Genomic DNA, 26,076 nt, shown 5'->3' on the forward strand with positions numbered 1-26,076 from the left:
CCTTCTAGAACTAACACCCCAAAAAGATGTCATTTTCATTATAGGGGACTGGAATGCAAAAGTTGGAAGTCAAGAGACACCTGGAGTAACAGGCAAATTTCGCCTTGGAGTACAGAATGAAGCAGGGAAAAGGCTAATAGAGTTTTGCCAAGAGAACTCAGTGGTCAGAGCAAACACCCTCTTTCAACACACAAGAGAAGAGTCTACACATGGACCTCACCAGATGATCAACACCAAAACCAGATTGATTATATTCTTTGCAGCCAAAGATGGAGAAGCTCTATACAGTCAGCTAAAACAAGACCGGGAGCTGACTGTGGCTCAGATTATGAACTCCTTATTGCCAAATTCAGACTTAAATTGAAGAAAGTAGGCAAAACCACTAGACAATTATAGTATGACCTAAATCAAATCCCTTATGATTATACAGTGGAAGTGACAAATAGATTCAAGGGATTAGATCTAATAGACAGAGTGCCTGATGAACTATGGATGGAGGTTTATGACATTGTACAGGAAGCAGGGATCAGGACCATCCCCAAGAAAAAGAAATGCAAAAAAGGCAAAATGGTTGTCTGAGGAGGCCTTACAAACAGCTGTGAATAGAATAGCCTCTTGATGAAAGTGAAAGAGGAGAGTGAAAAAGTTGGCTTAAGCTCAACATTTAGAAAACTAATATCATGGCATCCGGTCCCATCACTTCATGGGAAATAGATGGGGAAACAGTGGGAGGTGGTGATGGACAGGGAGGCCTGCCGTGCTGCAGTTCATGGGGTCGCAACCAGTCAGACACGACTGAGCAACTCAACTGAACTGAACTGAGAAGAGAAGTGAAAGGCAAAGAAGAAAAGGAAAGATACACCCATTTGAATGCAGGTTTCCAAAGAACAGCAAGAAGAGATAAGAAAGCCTTACTCAGAGATCAATGCAAAGAAATAGAGGAAAACAATAGAATGGGAAAGACCAGAGATCTCTTCAAGAAAATTAGAGGTACCAAGGGAACATTTCATGCAAAGATGGGCTCAATAAAGGACAGAAATGGTATGGACCTAACAGAAGCAGAAGATATTAAGAAGAGGTGGCAGGAATACAGAGACGAGCTATGCAAAAAAGATCTTCACGATCCAGATAATCACAATGGTATGATCACTCAACTAGAGCCAGACATCCTGGAATGCAAAGTCAAGTGGGCCTTAGGAAGCATCACTACAAACAAAGCTAGTGGAGGTGATGGAATTTCAGTTGAGCTATTTCAAATCCTAAAAGATGATGTTGTGAATGTGCTTCACTCAATATGCCAGCAAATTTGGAAAACTCAGCAGTGGCCACAGGACTGGAAAAGGTCAGTGTTCATTCAAATCCCTAGGAAAGGCAATGCCAAAGAATGCTCAAACTACCGCACAACTGCACTCATCTCACACACTAGCAAAGTAATGCTCAAAATTCTCCAAGTTAGGCTTCAATAGTACCTGAACCATGAAATTCCAGATGTTCAAGCTGGATTTAGAAATGGCAGAGGAACCAGAGATCAAATTGCCAACATCTGTTGGATCACAGAAAAAGCAAGAGTTCCAGAAAAACATCTTCTTTATTGACTATGCCAATGCCTTTGTGTGGATCACAACAAACTCTGGAAAATTCTTCAAGAGATGGGAATACCAGACCTTCTGATATACTTCTTGAGAAGTCTGTATGCAGTTCAGGAAGCAACAGTTAGAACTGGACATGGAACAACAGACTGGTTCCAAATAGGAAAGGGAGTACGAAAAGGTTGTATATTGTCACCCTGTTTATTTAACTTATATGCAGAGTACATCATGAGGAATGCTGGGCTGGAAGAAGCACAAGCTGGAATCAAGATTGCCAGGAGAAATATCAATAATCTCAGATATGCAGATGACACCACCCTTATGGCAGAAAGTGAAGAGGAACTCAAAGGCCTCTTGATGAAAGTGAAAGAGGAGAGTGAAAAGGTTGGCTTGAAGCTCAACATTCAGAAAACAAAGATCATAGCATCTGGTCCCATCACTTCATGGGAAATAGATGGGGAAACAGTGGAAACAGTGTCAGACTTTATTTTTTTGGGCTCCAAAATCACTGCAGATGCTGATTGCAGCCAGGAAATTAAAAGACGCTTACTCCTTGGAAGGAAAGTGATGACCAACCTAGATAGCATGTTAAAAAGCAGAGACATTACTTTGCCAACAAAGGTCCATCTAGTCAAGGCTATGGTTTTTCCCGTGGTCATGTATGGATGTGAGAGTTGGACTGTGATGAAAGCTGTTTGCCGAAGCATTGATGCTTTTGAACTGTTGTGCTGGAGAAGACTCTTGAGAGTCCCTTGGACTGCAAGGAGATCCAACCAGTCCATTCTAAAGGAGGTCAATCCTGGGTGTTCATTGGAAGGACTGATGCTGAAGCTGAAACTCCAATACTTTGGGCCACCTCATGCAACGAGTTGACTCACTGGAAAAGAGTCTGATGCTGGGAGGGATTGGGGGTGGGAGGAAACGGGGACAACAGAGAATGAGATGGCTGGATGATATCACCGACTTGATGGACATGAGTTTGAGTGAACTCTGGGGGTTGGTGATGGACAGGGAGGCCTGGCGTGCTGTGATTCATGGGGTCCCAAAGGGTCGGACACGACTGAGTGACTGAACTGAACTGACTGATGCTGGGAAAGATTGAAGGCAGAAGGAGAAGGGAACGGCAGAGGATGAGATGTCTGGATGGCATCATTGACTCAATGGACATGAGTTTGAGTAGGCTCCGGGAGTTGGTGATAAACAGGGAAGCCTGGCATGCTGCAGTCTATGGGGTTGCAAAAATGACTGAACGACTGAACTGAACTGAAAGTTCTTTCTTTTTGATAAGAATTAAATCCAAGGTATTAATTACTCTCAGACTTTGTCTACGTTAGTTGTAATTAAAGTGTCAGGAAGCAAGATCCACCTAAAGACCTTCCACCTCTTCCTCACATTTCACTTTTTTCCTCCTTGTGTCACTGCTCACTCAGCAGAAGTATGTAGGTATTGATGAAAGTAGGTAGGATACACGAATCCTGGCAGACTCTTAATGTGACATCTTAGTTACATTCCCCTCGAAAAACAGCTTATCTAAGGGTTTTTCTGGTCTATATAGGTCTTGACTTCTTGGAGTTAAGAAAGATCACCAGTGAGCAAATGAAATTAAGTGCTTATAGTTTAAAATAAAAGTTTTGATTATCCATGAAATAAAACTTTCTGCACTGGGATTTCCATTTGTAGTTTAAGGATGAAAAACCAAACTCTATTAATTAATAAACTCTTTCACACTTCTTGATTGGAGAACCTAGCAAATGTGTCCCTGAAGGATAGAATTCTGCTTCTTTGCAAAGTCTGAAAGTTCCACCACAGGAGTTTGGCATCCTACTCCTCCAGATCTCAGGGCTTTCACACTGTGTTCACCTCCCAACCCACCTCAAGTCAAAGCTAGGCCGAGTGTGAATTCACTGTGCCACTCTCTTCACTTTGCAGGCAGACTGAAGCCTTTCCTCTGCTGAAATTGCCTTCAAGGTCTCTCCATAGTCTTTAAAATAAAATCCAAACTAGAATCAAAGCACTTTGAGGTCTTGCTCCTGCTTAACTCACCAGTACATCTTCTGCTGCAGTCCCCCTCCAGCCCTCTGCTCTGTGGGAAACAACATTCTCCATACAAGCTGGGTCAGTCCTGCCCCAAATGTGTTTGGATGTGTTTTCTTTGCCTCCAGCACCTTCACTGTTTGGTTCACCACAGATCACACCTCCACAGGGGTGGTTTCTCTCATCACCTTGGGTGAGGTGTCCCTTCCATCTTGGGTTAAACTCTGTCAGTCTTTACACTTCACATCAACTGTCCATTCTCATTTCCCTCTCCTATTCACATGGTGTGCTTTAGGGGTTAAAGCTGTGTTTCTTCATCACTTCCTACCCACAATACAAAACAATGTTTGAAACATAGTTGGTGGTCAGTGTTTGTGGAATAAAATCCTAAATTAACATAGTAACATATTAAATCACTTTATATCACCTTCCTTCAACATACAAACATTTACTTCTAATTTAGCTTCCAGGAGCCAAAAGTCATCTGTATTGATGTGTGCTTTAAAGGGAGTCAGAAACGTGTTATTTCTCAACATGTATACTTCATTTATCTTTGTTTACAATTCCATGAACAGAGGAGCCTGGCTGGCTACAGTCCTTGGGGGTGGAAGAGTCAGATACAACAGAGCACACACGCACGCACAGCATTCCAGCAGAATGCATGACGTTGGATTGTGCTCTAAATCTAGATGTCTATTTGACAAAGCAGTATTGGGAAAGTGGGGCAGTAAGAAAGCAAGAGTAAAAGCTAAAGCAAGGTTAAACAAAAGTGAAATTTTTGTCCAGAAACAAAGAAAGCAAACCACACCTCTTCTGGCTCCCAAGCACCCTTTATGAGGATGGTGCTACTGATAAAAAAAAAAAAAAAGAGAAAGAAAGGTCATCTCAGGGAGGATGACTCTTAAGTTTTCAAAAGTCATGAATGGCTCATACTAACAAACTTGAAATTCAATGAAATAATCTTGGGACAAAGTTATGTGATTATGAGTAAAGTTGTCATTTTGATGTCTCAGAAAACCCATGGGGCAAAACCTTAGATAGGATAGAATTTTTCCAGTGATGATCTTTTTGCCTAATTCCCCTTTGTTCATGTATAATGTTAATAACAATCAAGATGTAATTTTATTTTTTTTTCCTTTAAAATTTTTTTTTATTGGAGGCTAATTATTTTACAATACTGTATTGGTTGGTTTTGCCATACATTGACATGAAAAAGTATCATTACTCTTCCTATGTATGAAATTGGTCAGTTGAGGGTCAATTTCACACTGAAACCTCTAAAACAATGTTTTCAAGGGTAGAAGCCAGTAGATAAGTAAGTTCCAAAGCACCTCACAAGTAAGCACTATTTCACAATGCAGCTCCATCTAACAAGTCAATCATTCACCACAGACACTCTGATCATCTACTGTAGTACATCAGTGTCCAAGAAGAGGACACAGGGCTTGCTCTCAAAGAGTTTCTTTCTCAGTACTTCCTCCAGCATGTTTCAAACTGATTCACTGAGCATAGATTCACCCTACCTTGATTCATTATGGGTTGCTTTTTTGTTTCTAACCTTTCTCCAAAAGACTGAAAGCTTCTTGGCAACACAGAATAAATCATATTCACCCTCAAATCTGGAAGCACCTAAAAGTATCTTCAGCATAAAGATTGCTGAATTAATTTGGAAAAATTAACCTAATTACTCCCTGTAACCAGCTAAGATTACAGAACATCAAGTATCACTTTTCTTAGTCAGACAACAAGTTGATATACTTGAAGTTTATGTAGCCTTGACAGATTCTTCTGGAGCCATGAACAGACCAACTGAACAAACAAAAGTGAAAAACAAACTAATGAAAATACAGGCCATTTCTCCTTCCTGTTCCGTTCAGTTCAGTCGCTTAGTCATGTCTGACTCTTTGCAACCCCATGAATCACAGCACGCCAGGCCTCCCTGTCCATCACCAACTCCTGGAGTTCACTCAAACTCATGTCCATCGAGTCGGTGATGCCATCCAGCCATCTCATTCTCTGTTGTCTCCTTCTCCTCCTGCCCCCATTCCCTCCCAGCATCAGGGTCTTTTCCAGTGAGTCAACTCTTTGCATGAGGTGGCCAAAGTATTGGAGTTTCAGCTTCAACATCAGTCCTTCCAATGAACAACCAGGACTGATCTCCTTTAGGATGGACTGATTGGATCTCCTTGCAGTCCAAGGGACTCTCAAGAGTCTTCTCCAGCACCACACTTCAAAAGCATCAATTCTTTGGTGATCAGCTTTCTTCACAGTCCAACTCTCACTCCTTCCTGTTAGTGGACCATAATGTATTATTACTGTACCATGATGTAATTCTATCTTCCATGTGACTGTCTTCAATAAGATTTCTCTGTTTACTCCTGTTCATGATATGATGCAAAGAAAACAACAACATATATGCATAATTGTGTTCTTAGATTTTACGGGGGATTCTAGACAGTATGAAGTTGTTTGGTCCCACCTTCAAAAAGTCAATCTAAGGTTGTCCCTTTCAACCAAAGGAGAAAGCTTCACTGAAGAAATAAAAAGGACTGATATAAACTAAAAAGAACCTCAAAAAGGTGTGCCACCTGGGAAGTCAATGATTCAATCAGGAAACACTACTGATCTTAGTAATTTAGAGTAAAGGGAGTGGCAGGCAACACGGATTCAACTACATGAAGAAATATTTATGCTACAAAGCAAACACCAGATGTTATTTGCAACTTCTGGACTGGATTATCCCAGAGGGTCTGTGTCAGAAGGCACTTCTATGGCTGGTGCCCTAGAACCAAATATGGAAGTTTATGTGATGGTGATGGCCAGCTAAAGAGAAATGTTACCTTGGTAAATTATGATAACTGGGCCATAAGGATTACTAAAGCCAGCATAAAGTTAAAGGGTTTGTTCCTATGCCAACTCTGTGAATTATAGATGTATGCATTCATAAAATGTCTTCCATCATCAGAAATCGTAGAAACTTTTCACAAATACAGTCTTTACTCTGAAATAGCATCTGTGAGAAGTCCTGTTAATTGCACATATAGCATGAAAGGCAACCACTTTGTAACTTCAAAGGCCCAGTCCTCATGACAGACCTACTTCTTGGTTTCCCAGTCAGCAGGGCACTCAGTGCAAAGCTATACAGAGCCATCACTTCTCAGTGACTTATGCTTACCAGCCTGAAGCCATAGTCCACGGTGTCAGGGCGGATAATTATTTTCTTTTTTGAAGCAGCAATGTGATTATTTGCCCATCTTTTACACAAAAATTCTCTTCAACATTTGCCTGGCATCCTTGATCTTTTCCATAAGAACCAGGCCAAGGAAGGGAGCTGGACTAGGCTTAAAGTCTGTCACTTGGGACTGACAGCACTTCAAATCCTCTTTCTTGAATGCAACCTAATTTTGCAGTGGATACATTTCTGGAGCTGCTTGTGCCTGTGGTATCAAAACTCACATCTATAGATACACTTGACTGAAAAGCACCATTTTGGAGGTCTGGACAGCCTAATCTGACAGTCTGATGATAATAGCCTCAATAAAAATTCTATTCAATGGTCCTTTTGGAATCTCAAATCCCACTTATTCCCCAAACATAAGTGAAAAACAGCCTAGCCAAAAGACAAGGTATCCAGTGACCACTTCAGAGGAACGGCGATGATCACTGAGTAACTTATTCTAGCTATAAGGCCCTGGGCAATGAACAAAGTGTACAAAATTTTTATCTATAACTACATGCTGACTCCGTAAAACAATGATCAGCAGAAAGTTTACTCTCTGAAGGGTCTCAGCATAGAGTGATTCCCTCATGTTTTCTTTAGAATTTCTTCTTTCAATCTACTGAGATGAAAGTATTCCCCCAATGTTACAAACATGTCCTATACTTAAAATTATTCCTTCAGCACATTGTGAAGTGAAGTTGCTCAGTTGTGTCTGACTCTTTGCAACACCATGGACTGCAGCCTACCAGGATCCACCATCCATGGGATTTTCCAGGCAAGAATACTGGAGTGGGTTGCCATTTCCTTCTCCAGGAGATCTTCCCGACCCAGGGATTGAACCCAGGTCTTCTGCATTGTAGGCAGACGCTTTACCGTCTGAACCACCAGGGAAACTCTTCTGCACATTACCAGATAGTAAATAAGAATGCAGATTTAAGATGGGCTTGATGGTACCAGTAAAAATGGTCTTGATATAGCTCTTGCATTTATATAACATTTGTTACTATATAAAAAGACCAGCTGTCCTTCACAGGGAAGCTTCTGACCCCAAATTTAGGGCAATCACTAGATGCCCTAATGCATTACTGCATCCAGAAGAGCTTGAATTTGTATTTCCACTGGTACAAATTGCCCCAAGACTGAAACAATCTGTCTTTATCTCATGAGTGAAAATCTTGAGCAATTTTTATTTTTCCGTTTTCCAAATGTTTAAGAATTGTTTTAGAGATAAAACTGTTTCCATTCTTATTAAATATCTACACACATGTCCTATTTTATTGTTCAGTCACTCAGTCATGTCCTACTCTTTGTGACTTCATAGACTGCAACACACCAGACTTCCCTGTCCATCACCAACTCCCAGAGTTCACTCAAATTCATGTCCATTGAGTCAGTGATGCCACCCAGCCATCTCATCCTCTATCGTCCCCTTCTCCTCCTGCCTTCAATCTTTCCCAGCAACAAGGTCTTTTCCAATGAGTCAGTTCAAATGTCCTATTAGATGTATAATTAATTTTAACAAGAGGCCATAACAGTTTTTAGAGGGACATAAGACAGGGCTATTTGCTCTCATTTTAATCGACATTTTACATATGGTTTTCCATTTGAACAAAATGGGTTGAGAACAGTGGTGAAGTTCAGGAGTGGTCATCTTGTCTCTTTATAATGGTTAATAGTTACTGAATTCTTATTGTGTGCCCCACAATTTTCTAAACACTGTTGTTTAGTTGCTAAGTCATGTTTGACTCTTGTGTGACTCCACGGACTGTAGCCCACCTGGCTCCTCTGTTCATGGGATTTCCCAAGTAAGAATACTGGAGTGGATTGCCATTTCCTTCTCCAGGGGTTCTTCCCAACCCAAGGATCGAACCAGCATCTCCTGCAGGTGGATTCTTTACTACTGAGCCACCACTGATTAACTGCTTTAATCCTCACAACAAATTACCAGCTGTGTGATCCTGGGCAAGTTGCTTAGGCTTTCTAAGTCTTGATTCCATTTCCAGAGAAAGAAATGGAAGTTTAGAAGGTTAAGTGATTTGCTTAAGTTCACTCTCACATCCATGAGATGTGAGAGTTGGACCATAAAGTAAGTTGAGTGCCTAAAAATTGATGCTTTTCAACTGTGAAGTTGGAGGAGACTTGAGAGTCCCTGGGACTACAGGGAGATCAAACCAGTCAATCCTAAAGGAGATCAACCTTGAACATTCATTGGAAGGACTGATGCTGAAGCTTAAGTTCCAATACTTTAGCCACCTGATACAAAGGGCAGACTCATTGGAAAAGACCCTGATGCTGGGAAAGATTGAAGGCAGGAGAAGGGGATAGCAGAGGACAAGATGATTGGATGGCATCACTGACTCAATGGACATGAGTTTGAGCAAGCTCCAGGAGTTGGTAATGGACAGGGAAGCCTGGCTTGCTGCAGTACATGGGGTCACAAAGAGTCAGACACAGCTGAGAGACTGAACTGAACTAAGTTCACTCAGCCAGTGGAAGGCAGAGTTGGGCTTGATCTCAGCAGGCTGGCACCAGGGCTAGTCCTCTGCCCTACCACCAGGACTGTCTTGGGTATCCTCAGGAGTTACTAACTAGAAACAGAGCTAGGTACTCCCAAAGGAAACGTTCACAAAGGAAGCACTCATATTCATATTCACTTGCTTTGTGAGATTCTTCTAAAATTCAAATGCGCAAATGATAATGAATAAGAAATGCATGAATTATTTTCCTCATTCCCACCCTAATCTTGAGACTTAAGCTTTCAAGCTAGGTGGCCTATAAACATCTTTGAAAGGCAATACAAAGCTTGTAACAACATTCTCAATGGCTTCGAATAGAAGGTTTTGATGACCTCATGATCTTAAAAACATTGTCTTTATAGCTAATGTATGACTGAAAAAAAAAAGATAAATCAAAAATTAAATGAACACCATACATCAAATACCTTTTGTGACTAATGAAATCAGGAACAAGGTGATTAGAGATGGTTTCAGAAAGATAGACAAATACAGATATGCCCAGTTCTTAAGGAATAATTTTTTAAAAATCTTAAAAGACAATTTGGCATCACTGAAATTCTGCACCATGGCTCCAGACTGCCTAATTCATTCTTTATAAGAGGAGAGAGAAAAAGAAAGTCACTTCAACGAGGCTTACGTTTATGAAAAACACATGGACTCTTAAAGCCAGCTAGACCTGAATTTGCATCTCAGTTCTGCAATTTTGCAGTTTTCAAGGAATGTGGTTTTGAAAGTTACTTAAATTCACAAGCCTCAGCTTTGCATCTGCTAAAACAGAATAACTACCTTCTTGCAAGGGCATTGTAAGGGTTATAGGTAATGTGTATAATACGCTTGACACGCGGTAGGTTCTCAATAAACTGGAACCAATGATAACAACAAGAAGAGTGTTAATAGAAACAATTAAAAATACTGCCAACAGCAGAGACAGTGGAAGTGGGATGATGATTACGAGCATGTGTTTGGGGTCAGATAATCTCAGTTTATTCTTGCTTTCCCTTCCTCGCAGAATTCACATCGTATCAAACAAAGGCTTTTCTAAGTTTCTGTCTTTGCCCTCACAACATAATATTTCCATGGCTTTGCTGTGACATCTTAGGCTGTTCACTTGAACACGTTACTTAACTCCTTTCTGTACCAGTTACCACAGCTGTAAAATGGACTAATAATAGTATTTACCTCATATGCTGTGGCGAGAATAAATGAGTCCATCCACGCCAAGCTTAGGATCATGTCTCACCGTGACACATCATAAGAACTCAGTGTTAGTTGCTGCTGTTTTTTCAGTCATTGTATGAAGGACCCTCCAAAACCAACACCAACCACCTGGATAAAAATTGCTCACCCATAATGTTGGTTAATAGATTGAAACTAGAAGACCATGAAAACTCCTGAGGATGGCAAGACAGCATTTCAGACTAATGGCTGGAATAACACAAGATCAAAGGCTATCTGAAGGGAAAAGTACAAATTAGATTGTAGTTTACAAGGAGGGGTGACCAGTTAACTGGTAATCCCTACTTGGAATCCAGGCTTGCCAAAGGGTTTCCCTATAAAGGAACTTTGTAAATGTCATTTTAAAAAGTCAAAGCAAAAAAAAATAGAAGTGAAGAAGAATAAGAATGAGGCAAAGGGAACATATGCCGTCTTCCTGCTTTCCTCAGAACATGCTGTGTTTTTTTCCCCTGTGCTTTGCCATATTTCTAAATCCTTTTTGCAAAGGTCAGAGAAGCAGCACCAATCCCATTGTGTCACTTCCCCTCATACTTCTTAAAAAAATTCAGCCACCTAGCAAATGTAATAAAGAAGGATTGCTGTACCCATAAAACATCCAAGAAACAGCTACCCAACCAGAGCATTCCGATTTGCAAAGATAACATCTAATCCTGCTGCTCTGGGTGTGGCTCAATGGTGAGGGATGGGGAGGCTTGGGTTCAAAGTGCTGTCTCCAGCATCTCACAGATTACAATGATGACATCAGAACCAGGGTGAAGAACAGGGCGCCCCAATTGCTGTCTGTACTCCAAGCCCTCTGAAGCTTCCACTTCCTCATACAGAGCAATAAAATTGGATAAGAACTGGGTCGAGGTCCTTTGGGTCTCCAGGAAAAGCTGCAGGGATGAGCCGGAAAGAGCCCATTTTCTGGTCCGGGGAGAAGAAGAAGAGGCATGTTTTTAATAGTCTGGTGTGGCTGCAGCTCATTCCTCGAGAACAGTAACTTCAGCAACCACTTCATTATATTTCTACTGTAAATGACACGGGCCTGAGACAAATCTGAGCCAAAACACCCTCCAGGATTCAGCTGGGGTTAGGTCATCTGCAGCCTATTGACCACTGCTGAACTCCAAACCCCTAACGAGGCATCTCAGCAACAGTATGTGTCCTGCCACTAATGAGGCTCTTTTTCCATGAATAATGAGAAAGAACATCATCTCTGTTGCCAGGTACAAACATAAACAAAGCTCAACACAGGGCTTTGGTATAGTGAGTTTGTCCATTTGCAACAAAGGAATTTAGCAAAGTGAGAGCCAAGTTTTAGTGGAGGGTGGGACAGGCTCTTGTAACAAATAATGTGAACATATGTTATCAGAATCTAATAAATCAGCTTTCGGTTGTTGTGGCATGGAGACTGCAATGGGATAGAGACAGACGACAGAAAGCTCCACATGAGTTCATTGCTTTATTTTACAATCAGTCTTGTAACACAAAGCTGATGATTTCTGTAATGAACTGAGATCTTCATGAAAGGAGCCTTAGGAGAGACCTGAGATCCCAAAGGCTCTATTGGCTAAACCTTTTCTCACGCCTTGATGTAGCAGGCTGAGTGCAGACTTACTCTAGGGATGAGAACACTGAAGCCTTGCCATGACACAGCTGGCTTTGAGGTAGTACGTGGAAGGCGCGTGGCCACCTGAACCCATGTGCTGGGTTTCTTAGGTACCAAAAGGCCCTCAGTGTATTCTGCCTCTAAGGTAGTCTCCTGGCTTAGACTCCCAAGGTCAGCCCAACAGTGGGATTCCAGCATACAAATAGAGAACAAAAGTGAGCTGACATGAAGGCCAAACAGTCTTTATTTTGTTTACTGTAAAGTGTGCCACATTTTGCTCTCTTTCTAAAATCAGTTCCATACTAGGTAGCATATATTTTCTTACACAGGGTGCTCATGTTTGCACAGGCCAAGCGGTGCCATCACTGGCTGAGGGCTTTTAGTTTCCATCAGTCTGAGCAAGAATTAACAATAAAACAAAATGAAAACAATCTCATGATGCCTCAGTTCCTCCAGCTGCAGGAGGTAACACCTCTAACCTATTTCAGAGATACCTTTTGAGGAACTATATATCAAAAATAAGACTCAAATAGTATAGTTTGCTCTATATGTTTGAATTGCTAGAAATTTTGATCTGAATAATTCTTTCTTTTTTCACAAAAGGGCATTTTATTTTAAATATAGCAGTGTGTACATATCAATAATTATTTAAATGCACTAAAAATGCTTACTTAATAAAGAACATTTTATAGAGTAAAAAAAAAAAATCATGTAACATACACAATCACTTCCTAACATCCATTTTATAAGCAAATATATTTCTTTTGGGGAGAAAATAAATGGAACATGGCAGAATGGTATGAAATTCTGCAGAGATTCTAGCAGCTAATTATGTAGAAAATTGTGTATAATCAAATAGTAAATTCAAAGACAATGGCAATTGAGAAGATTTTTCAAATATCTAGGTGGTATCAGCTTATTTTCCTGGTTGAGTAAGAAAAGGCAAAATAAAATAAGCTCATGGGTGAGTAAGTTAGAATGTCAAAGGGACTGCAAAGGCTCTCGTGTGAAGAAATGGGAGTTATTCTGCTAAAGAAGAGAAGACCTGGGGTGAAGGGCCATGATTTCATCTTCAAACATTACTGAACTGTCACAAGTTTTGCAGCAGAAGCTACCAGTTGTTTTTGGTGAAAGAAATGACAACTCACGTCAGTATTCCTGCCTGAGAAATACCATGAATAGAGGAGTCTGGCGGGCTACAGTCCATGAGGTTGCAAAGACTCAAACACGACTTAGCAGCTAAACAACAACAAAACCCAGCTGTTCTATTGCTTCACAGATCTACATGACGAACAGGTAGTGGTCACAGTCAACCAGTGAGGGGTCAGCGCTGTTCCTACAGGGCATGTGCTGCCTGCAGAGGTTCTGAGTGATTCCTGACCATGGAAATCAGGTGGAAATTCTCTAAGACAATAGTTATCAAAGTGCTGTGCTATTTGAAATGATCCTTCTCTTCTAATCATTGAAATACATCAAGAAAAGAGGGATACTCAAGTAGATAAAAGTTCCCAAGGACTTACCATCATACTTTGCTAAGACTGCCTGAACATCAGCATATGCTTGTAGTTCCAGGAGAGCCTCTAAAAGGTTTTCATGGATGTTGAACATGCTCAGGAGAGGGAACTCCTTCATTAACTAGGAAAGAAGAAACCAAGGGAAAATTAATATGTTTCTTATTTTATAAGGTATAACTAATACTGAGTTATTTATATACTATATATAAAAGTATAGTATAATTTTTAGAAGTACAATTAATACTAAATTACAAGCATTCACATCAATTATTATGTTCTAAACCATTAAACGCTTAAATTTTTTTGTGCTATTTTGGGAACAGCAACTTTGAATTTGTGAGAATCTGAGTCCCTTGGACTGCAAGGAGATCCAACCAGTCCATTCTAAAGGAGCTCAATCCTTTAGAATCCTGATGCTGAAGCTGAAACTCCAATATTTTGGCCACCTCATGTGAAGAGTTGACTCATTGGAAAAGACCCTGATGCTGGGAGGGATTGGGGGCAGGAGGAGAAGGGGATGACAGAGGATGAGATGGTTGGATGGCATCACCGACTCGATGGACATGAGTCTGGGTAAACTCCAGGAGCTGGTGATGGACAAGGAGGCCTGATGTGCTGCGATTCATGAGGTCGCAAAGAGTTGGACACGACTGAGCGACTGAACTGAACTGAAGGTGGGAGAAAATCCAAAAACGAGGAGTTTTATGAACACTGAGAAAGATGCTTAGAGGCAGTACTGAATGTTAAAATGTCTTTAAGGCCAAATAAGGTGAAGGTGGAAAACTATCTCCTAGGTGTTAACAGTTAGCTGTTCTGGATGGAAGCCAGAGGGTAGAAGGAGAAGCAAAAGGCATTGCTCTTTTGAGCAGCCTGATAGCCAAGTTAAAGACAAAAAGGAAAATAACTAGAAGGTGATATGTGTTGAGAAAATTTGCAGGTAGTGACAGAGAATGGTAGTAAAAGAAGATGTTAAGGAGTTTCTGCCTGTTGGTCTCAATAAAACAGGAGTCAAGATTATTTTTCGAGACTGAGGGAACAGGTGACAGGGAGGAAGTGGGAAGCTGGCGGTAAAAGTGTGGAACAATCAAGGATTACAGAGGCTGTCTTGGGACCCAAACAGACTGGAGACCACAGATTTAGAGAGTCTACAATTGGCACTGTTGTCAAGTTTCAGCTGACACGGCTCAGCAGCCCAGGGACAGTGGCAAAGATGTCAAATGATAAGGCTGAGCCTGGGAAAACTGAATTAGATTCAATGAAAAGTCAAGGAGCAAGAGAACAGGCTAGAATGGTGAAGGAATGATTAAAGGAAAGGCTCAGGTTCTAGACACCATCAGGAGGAAGAGAGGTCCAAAGGGAGTTAAAAGATATGATAATGAATTTCATTGAAAAACAAAGAGAAAGAAGAAAGGACATGACCAAGAATTTCAGAGTGAAATCTTATCCTCAGGAACAGTAAATCTCACCTTTAAGACAACCAGGTTCTTTACAAAGCAAAGTCACACACTCACACATATACATGTGTAAGTATGTAATGATGTATTCATATATGTGTGTGTGCTCAGTCTCTCAGTCATGTCCTACTCTTTGTGAGCCCATGGACTATAGCCCTCCAGGCTCCTCTGTCCATGGGGATTTTCCAGGCAAGAATACTGGAGTGGGTTGCCATACCTTCCTCCAGGGGATCTTCCCATCCCAGGGATCCAACCGAGGTCTCCTGCATTGCAGGCAGATTCTTTACTGCCTGAGCCACCAGGGAAGCCCGTATACATATATACCCTCTATTTAATTTACTAAATGGATAAGTATTTTCTATTTTAACACAGTGACCTCTAAAGAAGTAATACTTCTTTTTCTGATGTCAACACATTTAAAGCAATTGTGCTGAGAGAAATAATACCCCTCAAAATAGACAAATTTTTTATTAAACAAGAAACCAGTGGAGACACTGCATTGACTATTCACTTATCCCAAGTTAGAAATCTTTGCCATATTGTTTTGTTTTTAAAAAATCCAAGAACCATGTAGCATATCTCTAAAAACAAATAATTTACTGCAGCTTCAAGGCATCATATTACCAACAAATAACACCTATCAAAATGATTATGTCTTCAATAAGCCTGTCTAAACGCCCTAGAGACAGCCTGCAGTATTTCCACTGCTAGTAAAGGAAGTGAATGAGACTATATCACACATTGTTGATGTTCTGCAACCAATAAAAGTATTCCTTGTCTGGTTTATTCTGATTCTGGTTCACATCACTTTTTAATTTTTTTTCTCTTTCTAATTAGTGCTTGTTAGAATTAAATCTCTCTATCATTCAGCATTTGGCAATACAATAAAGACATTCTCTAAACTGCAACATTTAAACATTAACCATTTTCGATCAATTCTTTAGGTAGAGGTCAAACTTCAAGGACTCAAGCCATATTCTGTAATTTAAAAAGTGCAATTCCAAATACTAGTATGCTGAAGCTTAAAAACTGAAAGGGGAATCTAATTAAAATCTAACACATGCCTATGGCTGATTCATGCTGATGTATGGCAGAGGCGATCACAATATTGTAAAGTAACTATTCTTCAATTAATATAAATAAATACATTTAAAAGATCCAATGAAACTATGAGCAAACATGCAGGTCTGTGCTTGTTTAAATAAAACTCGAAGATGCTAGGAGTTTGGGCAGCAATGCTTTCACTGGATGCTTGGACAGAACATACCATGTCCAAAAAACAAATCACCAATAAAAGAATTTTAAACACAGCAAATAGCAAATAGCAAATAGAAATGTAGTTTTGCTTCCTGAATATAAACAAGAAGAAGCAATGAAACTTCCACTGCCCCATCTCACTCCAGTTATCACCTGACCTTCTCCAGCCTTTCACAACAGGCTTTCTTAAAGAAGAACCATGAGTATTCTACTCCCTCCATTCCCCTCACTCCTCACCGTAAGCTACAATCTGGCTTCCAGCCCCACAATTTCTCTGAATCTGCTCATCCCACATTTCCAGGTGACTTAAATTGCTCCTGTGGACACCCTCCAGTCCTTTTCTTGCTTGACCTCTGCAACATTTGACAGTTTGATGACTTCTTGAAACTCTTGTCTCTCTTGGCTTCCTCCATATCATTTTCTTCTGGTTTTCTTCATACTCATCTTATAGTTCCTTCTCTAGTTTCCCCCTTTTCTGCTACTTAGGAGCAAGCTGTCTGCCTGGGTATGTCCCAAGTATTCTTTGCATAAACACACTGATCTCTAGGACACTTTCATGTCCGGGGTCTCAACACCACCACTTTTGTGGGGATCGCTCCCACAGCCTCATATTCTGCTCTGACCTCTCTCCTAAGCCATTATATCAATTTATAAGCTCTCTCCCTGACAGTTTTACCCAATCCATCTAATACTAGGCTCATAAATTCCTCCTTCCAAAGCCAACCCTTCAAACCTGTCCGTCCCCTTGGTATTTCCTATTTTGGAAAAGAACCATTAAGCCCTGCATTAAGAATCTCTATGGCATGCCCGCTATAGCCACCTCCTTCAGTTCAGTTCAGTTCAGTTCAGTCGCTCAGTCGTGTCCGACTCTCTGTGACTCCATGAATTACAGCATGCCAGGCTTCCCTGTCCATCACCAACTCCCAGAGTTCACCCAAACTCATGTCCATAGAGTTGGTGATGCCATCCAGCCATCTCATTCTCTGTCGTCCCCTTCTCCTCCTGCCCCCAACCTTTCCCAGCATCAGAGTCTTTTCCAGTGAGTCAACTCGTCGCATAAGGTGGCCAAAGTATTGCAGTTTCAGCTTTAGCATCAGTCCCTCCAATGAACACCCAGGACTGATCTCTAGAATGGACCGGTTGGATCTCCTTGCAGTCCAAGGGACTCTCAACAGTCTTCTCCAACACCACAGTTCAAAAGCATAAATTCTTCGGCGATCAGCCTTCTTCACAGTCCAACTCTCACATCCATACATGACCACGGGAAAAACCATAGCCTTGACTAGACGGACCCTGGTTGACAAAGTAATGTCTCTGCTCTTTAATATACTATCAAGGTTGGTCATAACTTTCCTTCCAAGGAGTAAGCGTCTTTTAATTTCATGGCTGCAAATCAGCATCTGCAGTGATTTTGGAGCCCCAAATAATAAAGTCTGACACTGTTTCCACTGTTTCCCCATCTATTTCCCATGAAGTGATGGGATCAGAGGCCATGATCTTTGTTTTCTGAATGTTGAGCTTCAAGCCAACCTTTTCACTCTCCTCTTTCACTTTTATCAAGAGGCTTTTGAGTTCCTCTTCACTTTCTGCCATAAGGGTGGTGTCATCTGCATATCTGAGGTTATTGATATTTCTCCCAGCAATCTTGATTCCAGTTTGTGCTTCTTTCACCCCAGCGTTCCTCATGATGTACTCTGCATATAAGTTAAATAAGCAGGGTGACAATATACAGCCTTGACATACTCCTTTTCCTATTTGGAACCAGTCTGTTGTTCCATGTACAGTTCTGACTGTTGCTTCCTGACCTGCATACAGGTTTCTCAAGAGGCAGGTCAGGTGGTCTGGGATTCCCATCGGTCTTTAAATCCCTGAATTAAAATGTAAAAAAAATGCTGGCAGCTGTGGAACATTCTGAAAGAGATGGGAATCCCAGACCACCTGACCTGCCTCTTGAGAAACCTGTATGCAGGTCAGGAAGCAACAGTCAGAACTGTACATGGAACAACAGACTGGTTCCAAATAGGAAAAGGAGTGCGTCAAGGCTGTATATTGTCACCTTGCTTATTTAACTTATATGCAGAGTACATCATGAGGAACGCTGGGCTGGAAGAAGCACAAGCTGGAATCAAGATTGCTGGGAGAAATATCAATAACCTCAGATATGCAGATGACACCACCCTTATGGCAGAAAGTGAAGAGGAATTCAAAAGCCTCTTGATGAAAGTGAAAGAGGAGAGTGAAAAGGTTGGCTTGAAGCTCAACATTCAGAAAACTAAGATCATGGCCTCTGGTCCCATCACTTCATGGGAAATAGATGGGGAAACAGTGGAAACAGTGTCAGACTTTATTATTTGGGGCTCCAAAATCACTGCAGATGCTGACTGCAGCCATGAAATTAAAAGACGCTTACTCCTTGGAAGGAAAGTTATGACCAACCTTGATAGTATATTAAAAAGCAGAGACATTACTTTGCCAAACAAGGTCTGTCTAGTCAAGGCTATGGTTTTTCCCATGGTCATGTATGGATGTGAGAGTTGGACTGTGAAGAAAGCTGATCGCCGAAGAATTGATGCTTTTGAACTGTGGTGTTGAAGAAGACTCTTGAGAGTCCCTTGTACCGCAAGGAGATCCAACCAGTCCATTCTAAGGGAGATCGATCCTGGGTGTTCATTGGAAGGACTGATGCTAAAGCTGAAACTGCAATACTTTGGCCACCTCTTGCGATGAGTTGACTCACTGGAAAAGACTCTGATGCTGGGAAAGGTTGGGGGCGGGAGGAGAAGGGGACAACAGAGAATGAGATGCCTGGATGGCATCACTGACTCTGTGGGCATGAGTGTGAGTGAACTCTGGGAGTTGGTGATGGACAGGGAGGCCTGGCGTGCTGTGATTCATGGGGTCGCGGAGAGTCGGACACGACTGAGCGACTGAACTGAACTGAACTGAACTTCATCAAGTTCAAAGAAAATTCTGTCAAGCAAAAAAACAAACATAAAACAAACAAACACTTTAAGAAACATTACCACTTCCTCTTTTCTCTGACCTTGCTACCAATAATTTAGTTTATGCTCTTATAGTTGGCCTAAATTGCTCAAACAGCATCTTTCCTCTGCCTGCTTCTGGAATCATCTTTTTCCAACCCACTCTTCACATTACTTTCATAATAGTTTTTCAAATAAACACACTTGAGTTCATCACAACTCTACTTAAAAGGCAACCACTGGTGTGGAAACAGGCAGATGTGAATACAAATTTACAAATAAGACTGTTTTTTACATTATTTACAGTGATGAAAAATGCAAGCAACTTAAAAATATATCTATTGTGAGACATTTACATAAAATAAGATATAGTCATCTTTGGGACTATAATATATAGTCATTAGTAGTTAAATTATCAAATAATTATAAATGTCATGGCCTGGGAAATGTAGACATGTGACATTACATTAGAAAAAGCAAGATAGGAACAAAAGCTGACAATAATATCAAGCTTTTCTTTTGTATCTATGCACAGAGACATACTTAGTTAGAAATACACCAAAATGTTTTACTAGTAGTTATTTTCTGGTTAATGAGATTAAAGGTGATTTTTATTGCTTCCTTCATGTTTACCATAAGTTGTAATATTTTTCAAAGGAATATATGTACATTCTTTAGATGGGGGTGGAAAAACTCTTTTTGAGAATATTGACTTCTCTGAAAACTATAAAACATTGATAAAGGAAATTAAAGATGACTCAAAGAAATGGAAAAAAATCCCATGCTCTCAGATTAAAACATTTATATTATTAAAATGGGCATATTACCAAAGCAATCTACGGTTTTAATGCAATCCTTATCATTACCCATGAGATTCTTCAGAGAAAAAGAACAAAAATCCTAATATTTATATGGAACCACAAAAGACTCAGAACTGCTAAGGCAATCTGAGAAAGAACAAACCTGAAGGTCTAACCCTCCCAGACCTCAGACAATACTACAAGGCTACAATAACCAAAATAGCATGGTACTGGCACACAAGCAGATATATGGATCAGCAGAACACAAAAAAGAGCCCAGAAATAAATCTACCTACCTGTGATCAATTAATCTTTGACAAAGGAGGCAAAAATATACAATGGGGAAAAGACAATCTCTTTAGCAAGTGGTGTTGGGAAAGTTGGAGAGCCACATGTAAATTAATGAAGTAAGGACACTCCCTCACATCATATACAAAAATAAACTCAAAGTGGCTTAAAGATTTAAATATAGGACATGACGCAAAAAACTCCTAAAAGAAACTATGGACAGAATCTTCTCTGACATAAATTGTAGCAATGTCTTCTTAGGTCAGTATCCCAAGGCAATAGAAATAAAAGCAAAAATTTTAAAATGGGATCTTGAACATAGAAGCTTCTGAACAGCAAAGGAACTCATCAACAGAACAAAAAGACAACATATGGAATGGGAGAAAAAATATTTGCAAATGGCGCAACTGACAAGGTCGTAATTTCTAAGTTACACAATGAGCTCATACAGCTCATTATCAAAAAAATAAACAACCCAAACAAAATATGAGCAGAAGACCTAAATAGACATTTCTCCAAAGAAGACATACAGATGCCTAACAAGCACATGAAAAAATGCTCAACACTGTTATTATGAGAGAAATGCTAATCAAAACTACAATGAGATATCACCTCACACCAGTCAGAATGACCATCATCAAAACGTCTACAAATAATAAATGCTGGAGAAGGTATAGAGAAAAGGAAACCCTCCTACATCATTAGTGATAATGTAAATTGGCACAGCCACTATGGAGACTAGTATGGAGGTTCCTTCAAAAACTAAAAACAGGGTTACCAATAAGATCCAGCAATCTCATTCTTGGGCATTGATCTGGAAAAGATGAAAATGGTAATTTAAAAAAATGCATGCACCCCCATGTTCACATCCTGGTGACTCAGATGGTAAAGCATCTGCCTGAAATGTAGGAGACGTGGGTTTGATCCCTGGGTCAGGAAGATCTCCTGGAGAAGGGAACGGCAACCAGTATTCTTCCCTGCAGAATTCCATGGACCAAGGAGCCTGGTGGCTACAGTCCAGGGCGTTGCAAAGAGTCGGACATAATTGAGCAATCAACACTTTCACTTCACTTTCCATGTTCATAGCAGCACTATTTACAATGGCCAAGACATGGAAACAACTGAAGTGTCCGTCATAAGATGAGTGGATAAAGAAGATGTGGTACATATATACAATGGAACGTTACTCAGCCATAAAATAAAAATGAAATAATGTCCTTTGCAGAAACATGGACAGACCTAGAGATTAACATACTAAGAAAAACAAGTCAAATAGAGAAAGACAAATTTCATATGATATCAAGTGGAACATAAAAAATGGTACAAATGAACTTATTTACAAAACAGACTCATGTGGTTAACCAAAGGGGAAAGGAGGGAGGAGGGATAAATTAAGAGTTTGGGACCAACAGATACACACTGCTATACATGAAAGATATACAACAAGGACCTACTATAAAATAGATAATACAACAAGGACCTACTGGATAGTCTAGGGAACTATATTTAATATCTTATAATAACCTATAATGAAAGAGCCCAGAAAAGAATATGTATAAGCATATTTTCATATATATATATGTATGTATGTTCCTCTACCATTTAAAATCTTCCAATGACTGTGCATAAACTTCATCTTATAAAAGGTATAGCTAGAACTTGTATGCTTTGACTCGAGGTAAGGAAGAATTTTCTTAGAGTTGTCAGAAAATGAACAGATGGTCTATAGAAGTCTCCATCACTGAAATTTCATAGCGAGAGAGAGGCTGATCACTGGGCAGGGATGCTCAAGGTGGAGGACATTTTAAATCCTCTAATTCCAAGGGAAAATGTCCCAGCTCCAAAGCATAACTTTCAGGCTCTCCCTCAGCTCAGTGCCAGACTCTTGCCTCCCCTGTCTTCTCAGAATTAAACTCTAGCCTTGTCAGATCAGACCATTATAACCATCCCTAGAATTCTTTCTACAGTTACTAGCCACTGTGTTTTTATTCAGACTCTTCATACCACCTGGAATACCTTTTCTCTTCATTTACAAGGCAGCCTGTCAAAATCACCCCACCCTCTAAAGCCTAGATCAAATGCCACCTCCTAAAGTCACAGCATCATAGAAAGTGAGAGCCAGAAGAGCCCATGGAGATCATCCAAACACCCTCCTCAGTTTACAGACAGCTCCCGCCCGCCCTCACCCCTCCAAACAACAATGAAGGCTGAAAATTTAAGTGACTCAGCCAAGTCAGTGCGGGGACTACGATTCAAACCCAGTCATCAGTACTGATTCCAACTTTTAGTACATCAAAACCGTGTCTCTGGCCTGCCAAGTCTAGGAGAACTAAACAATTTTGCTGATGCTTCTTTGTTATAACACTTACCTATTTGCTTGGTATTGTGTTTGCATGAATATATGAAGATGGCTATATTACAGAGGAAAGAGCCCTCTATATTTGGAGTTATTCCTGAGCTTAAATCCAACTTATACCACTTACTACCTGTGTGACTTTGTACATATTACTCTCTCAGCCTCGGTTTTCTTATCTCCTGGGTCTCAGTTCAAATGGCATCTTCCCAGACTCTCTCTACCATCTATCTATTGTCACTAGCTCACTCAACTATTTTCCACTGCTGCTGTCATATTCTGAAATTATGATATTTATTTACGTAGCTGAATACTAGATAATTTAAAAAGCAAAACAACAAACAGAGTGACAGTAGGTAATACTACAATTTCAGGCGTCACCAAACCTTTTTCTGTAAAGAGCCAGACAGTAAATACTTTGGGCTTTGTGAGCCATATGGTCTCTGCTGTGACTGCTCACTCTGACATTACAGCATGAGAGCTGCCGTGGACAGTACATAAATGAACGAGTGAGGCTAGGTTTCAATAAAACAACTTACAGAAACAGGCAGATCAGATTTGGCCACAGGCCTTAAACTGCCAACCTCTGGTTAACAGGAATAAGTTTCAAAAAACAAAAGGTCTTCATAAAATGAGTATCATAGTGACATTACATATGAAAAATAGAACATCTCTTACACACAGATGGTTTGACAGACCTCAGTAAAATGGAAAAAGGCCTATTCTACAACCCAACACTTCCTCTTCCAGCTCGGTTTCCTAGAGACCATTCACACACATTTCTGAGGATTTACATACTGGGATATTCACACAGGAGAAGGAGCACTGTATAAACATGCTGAATGGATAGATCAAATGAGGCATACTCATGAGGAGATCAATCCTGGGTGTTCATTGGAGGGACTGATGCTAAAGCTGAAACTGCAATACTTTGGCCACCTCATGTGACGAGTTGACTCACTGGAAAAGATTCTGATGCTGGGAAAGGTTGGGGGCGGGAGGAGAAGGGGACGACAGAGAATGAGATGGCTGGATGGCATCACCGACTCTGTGGACATGAGTTTGGGTGAACTCCGGGAGTTGGTGATGGACAGGGAGGCCTGGCGTGCTGTGATTCATGGGGTCGCAGAGAGTCGGACACGACTGAGCAACTGAACTGAACTGAACTGAATATATCTTAATGTAGACAAACATCAAACAGTTTTGAGTTCTCTAGAAATACTCTAGGAAACAGCCTGTAGAGTAAAACAATTAAAACTTTTAATGCACACAAAATGATTCTCCATATTGTTTATGGGTATATTATATATAAACATATGAAAACTATCTGAAAAAACAAAGTTCCTGGTACCTAAGGAGAGATGGATGGTTGTGAACAGTAGTCACATGGGGGCCTATAGCTTTATATTGTTTTATGATAAAAGTTTTAATTTTTAACTTACTACTATTTATTATTAACTGTAATTCTGAGTAGTGAGGTTATTTTTCAATATATTAAACTTTTATATATAAAATTGCTTCTTCAAACATAGGAAGCTCATTAGATGTACTTTTCACTTGTAATTCCTCAAGAGTTTCATACTCCTCATTTAGACTTTAATTTGTTTTCCTATTTTCTAATTGCCTTTTGAAGCAAATTACTTCCCCCTGTTAGGGGTTTGACTATAGCTCCTTAAAACATTGCTAGCATCTAAGAAAAGGTCATTGTCTGATTAAACAACATTTAGAGAATTTCTTCAGAAAACAAACCAAAAAAATAATAATTTGAGCTAATAGATTTTAATGTACTGCACTTGACTCTGATAATAATGACAAGATAATGATAGCTAATCTCAGATGAACCACATCTTAGAGACCCAATTCTCCTCCATCTGAGTTCCAGAGAGTAGTGCCATGGACAGATGTGGTGTGAAGAACTATATGAATTATTGCTTTACCTTGAAGGACGCTTCAGAGTTAAGATGACTGTAAGTTCCTTCCCTCCCTATCCCCTTAGTCCTGGGACTGGGGTTGGAGTTGGGGTTAGACTTAGATGAGACCACCTAACAAGAAAACTCTTCTGTCATAAAATTCCTTCCTGCTTCTTCTCCAGAAACACAAAGATTCCTATGACACATTGTTTTCAAAGTAAAGGAGAAGGCACTGGACATGGTAGTGGGGCTGCTGAAAAGGACTCAAGGTAGGGGAGGTGGTACATTACAAAAGTCAAGATCACCACAGTCTTTGGAATCAGATAGACCTGGGTTCCTATACAGGGACAGTGGAGTTTCTTGGCACCAGGTGAGCTGATTTTTCTTATCTGCAAGATAAGGATAATATGTGTACTAGTTCACAGCGCACCCAGACAAAATCCAGGGCTTGAAAAGTGAGCTATTTGTTTTGCTGTGTATGACAGTTTCCTTTTGGAGTTTAACTGCACAATATAACGTATCTTGATTTATTTATTTATTTTAAAATAATGTGCAAAAAATAGCTTGGTGACATAATTAGCCTTCCTACTAAGAAACTCAAATGAAGGCATATGATAACTACAAAGGCCTGTTTTCTATAAGCTAAGTCATTCTAAATAAATGTTTAAACTCCTATCTAGTATAGTTTTGTTTATTTATTGTCAGCTATCTTCCCTGCATTGGTGATTGCTTTCTCCTGGCAGTAAGAAATTTATATGCCCTGTTTTGCCCAAATATTACAGTTCATGTACACTGAAAACATTAACCCTCCTATGACTCCTCTAATACCTAGGGGGAAGAACACGGGATGGGCCAAGGATAGAATTTCAGTTTCAATTTTACATCATCTGGCTATTGTCAGTTCAACTTTATTTCAATGAAAGAATTTGAGACACTTCTAAGGTTAACATTTATGAGCTCAAGTAGGAAAAAAAAAAGGAGAGTTAATTTACTGGATTTGAAATACTCTATGGACGTAATTTAGAACTACAATCTGTATGCTTTTTCTCAGCTGACTTACAGGATGAAAACAACAGTTTAAACTTTTCAAGTTTGATTTGTATCTATTTAAACATTTTATTAGTTTAGCTATCCACGTATTGTTCTTTGAGTGAGAAAAGCAATGTGAAAATTCTTACATATTTTAAGGCAGAGGTAATTAAAAGAGATTCTTAGCCAGATTCCTACTGAGGTCAATGCAAGCTTGGCCTAATTAAAGTTTATAGAGCTTGGCCTGTATTATATTCAAACAGCAGATACTATTTTCTTACGGTTGCAAGTTTGACATTGCTTA

The 26,076-nt window shown here is 40.1% G+C and overlaps 1 protein-coding gene across 7 annotated transcripts in view; it reads right to left on the reverse strand.

Annotated features, from left to right (window-relative positions):
* ST7 (suppression of tumorigenicity 7) overlaps positions 1 to 26,076 on the reverse strand; it is a 281,009-nt gene that overhangs the window by 52,246 nt on the left and 202,687 nt on the right. For all 7 annotated transcript variants that reach the window (XM_055420813.2, XM_055420815.2, XM_055420812.2 and 4 more), the window contains one exon: positions 13,707 to 13,821. In XM_055420813.2, coding sequence (XP_055276788.1) covers positions 13,707 to 13,821 — 115 coding nt within the window. The remainder of the gene's footprint in view (positions 1 to 13,706; positions 13,822 to 26,076) is intronic.

The sequence above is a fragment of the Moschus berezovskii genome, chromosome 3, assembly GCF_049115385.1.
Source record: "Moschus berezovskii isolate FMDL1 chromosome 3, NW_MosBer_1.0, whole genome shotgun sequence".
Classification (NCBI taxonomy): Eukaryota; Metazoa; Chordata; class Mammalia; order Artiodactyla; family Moschidae; genus Moschus; species Moschus berezovskii.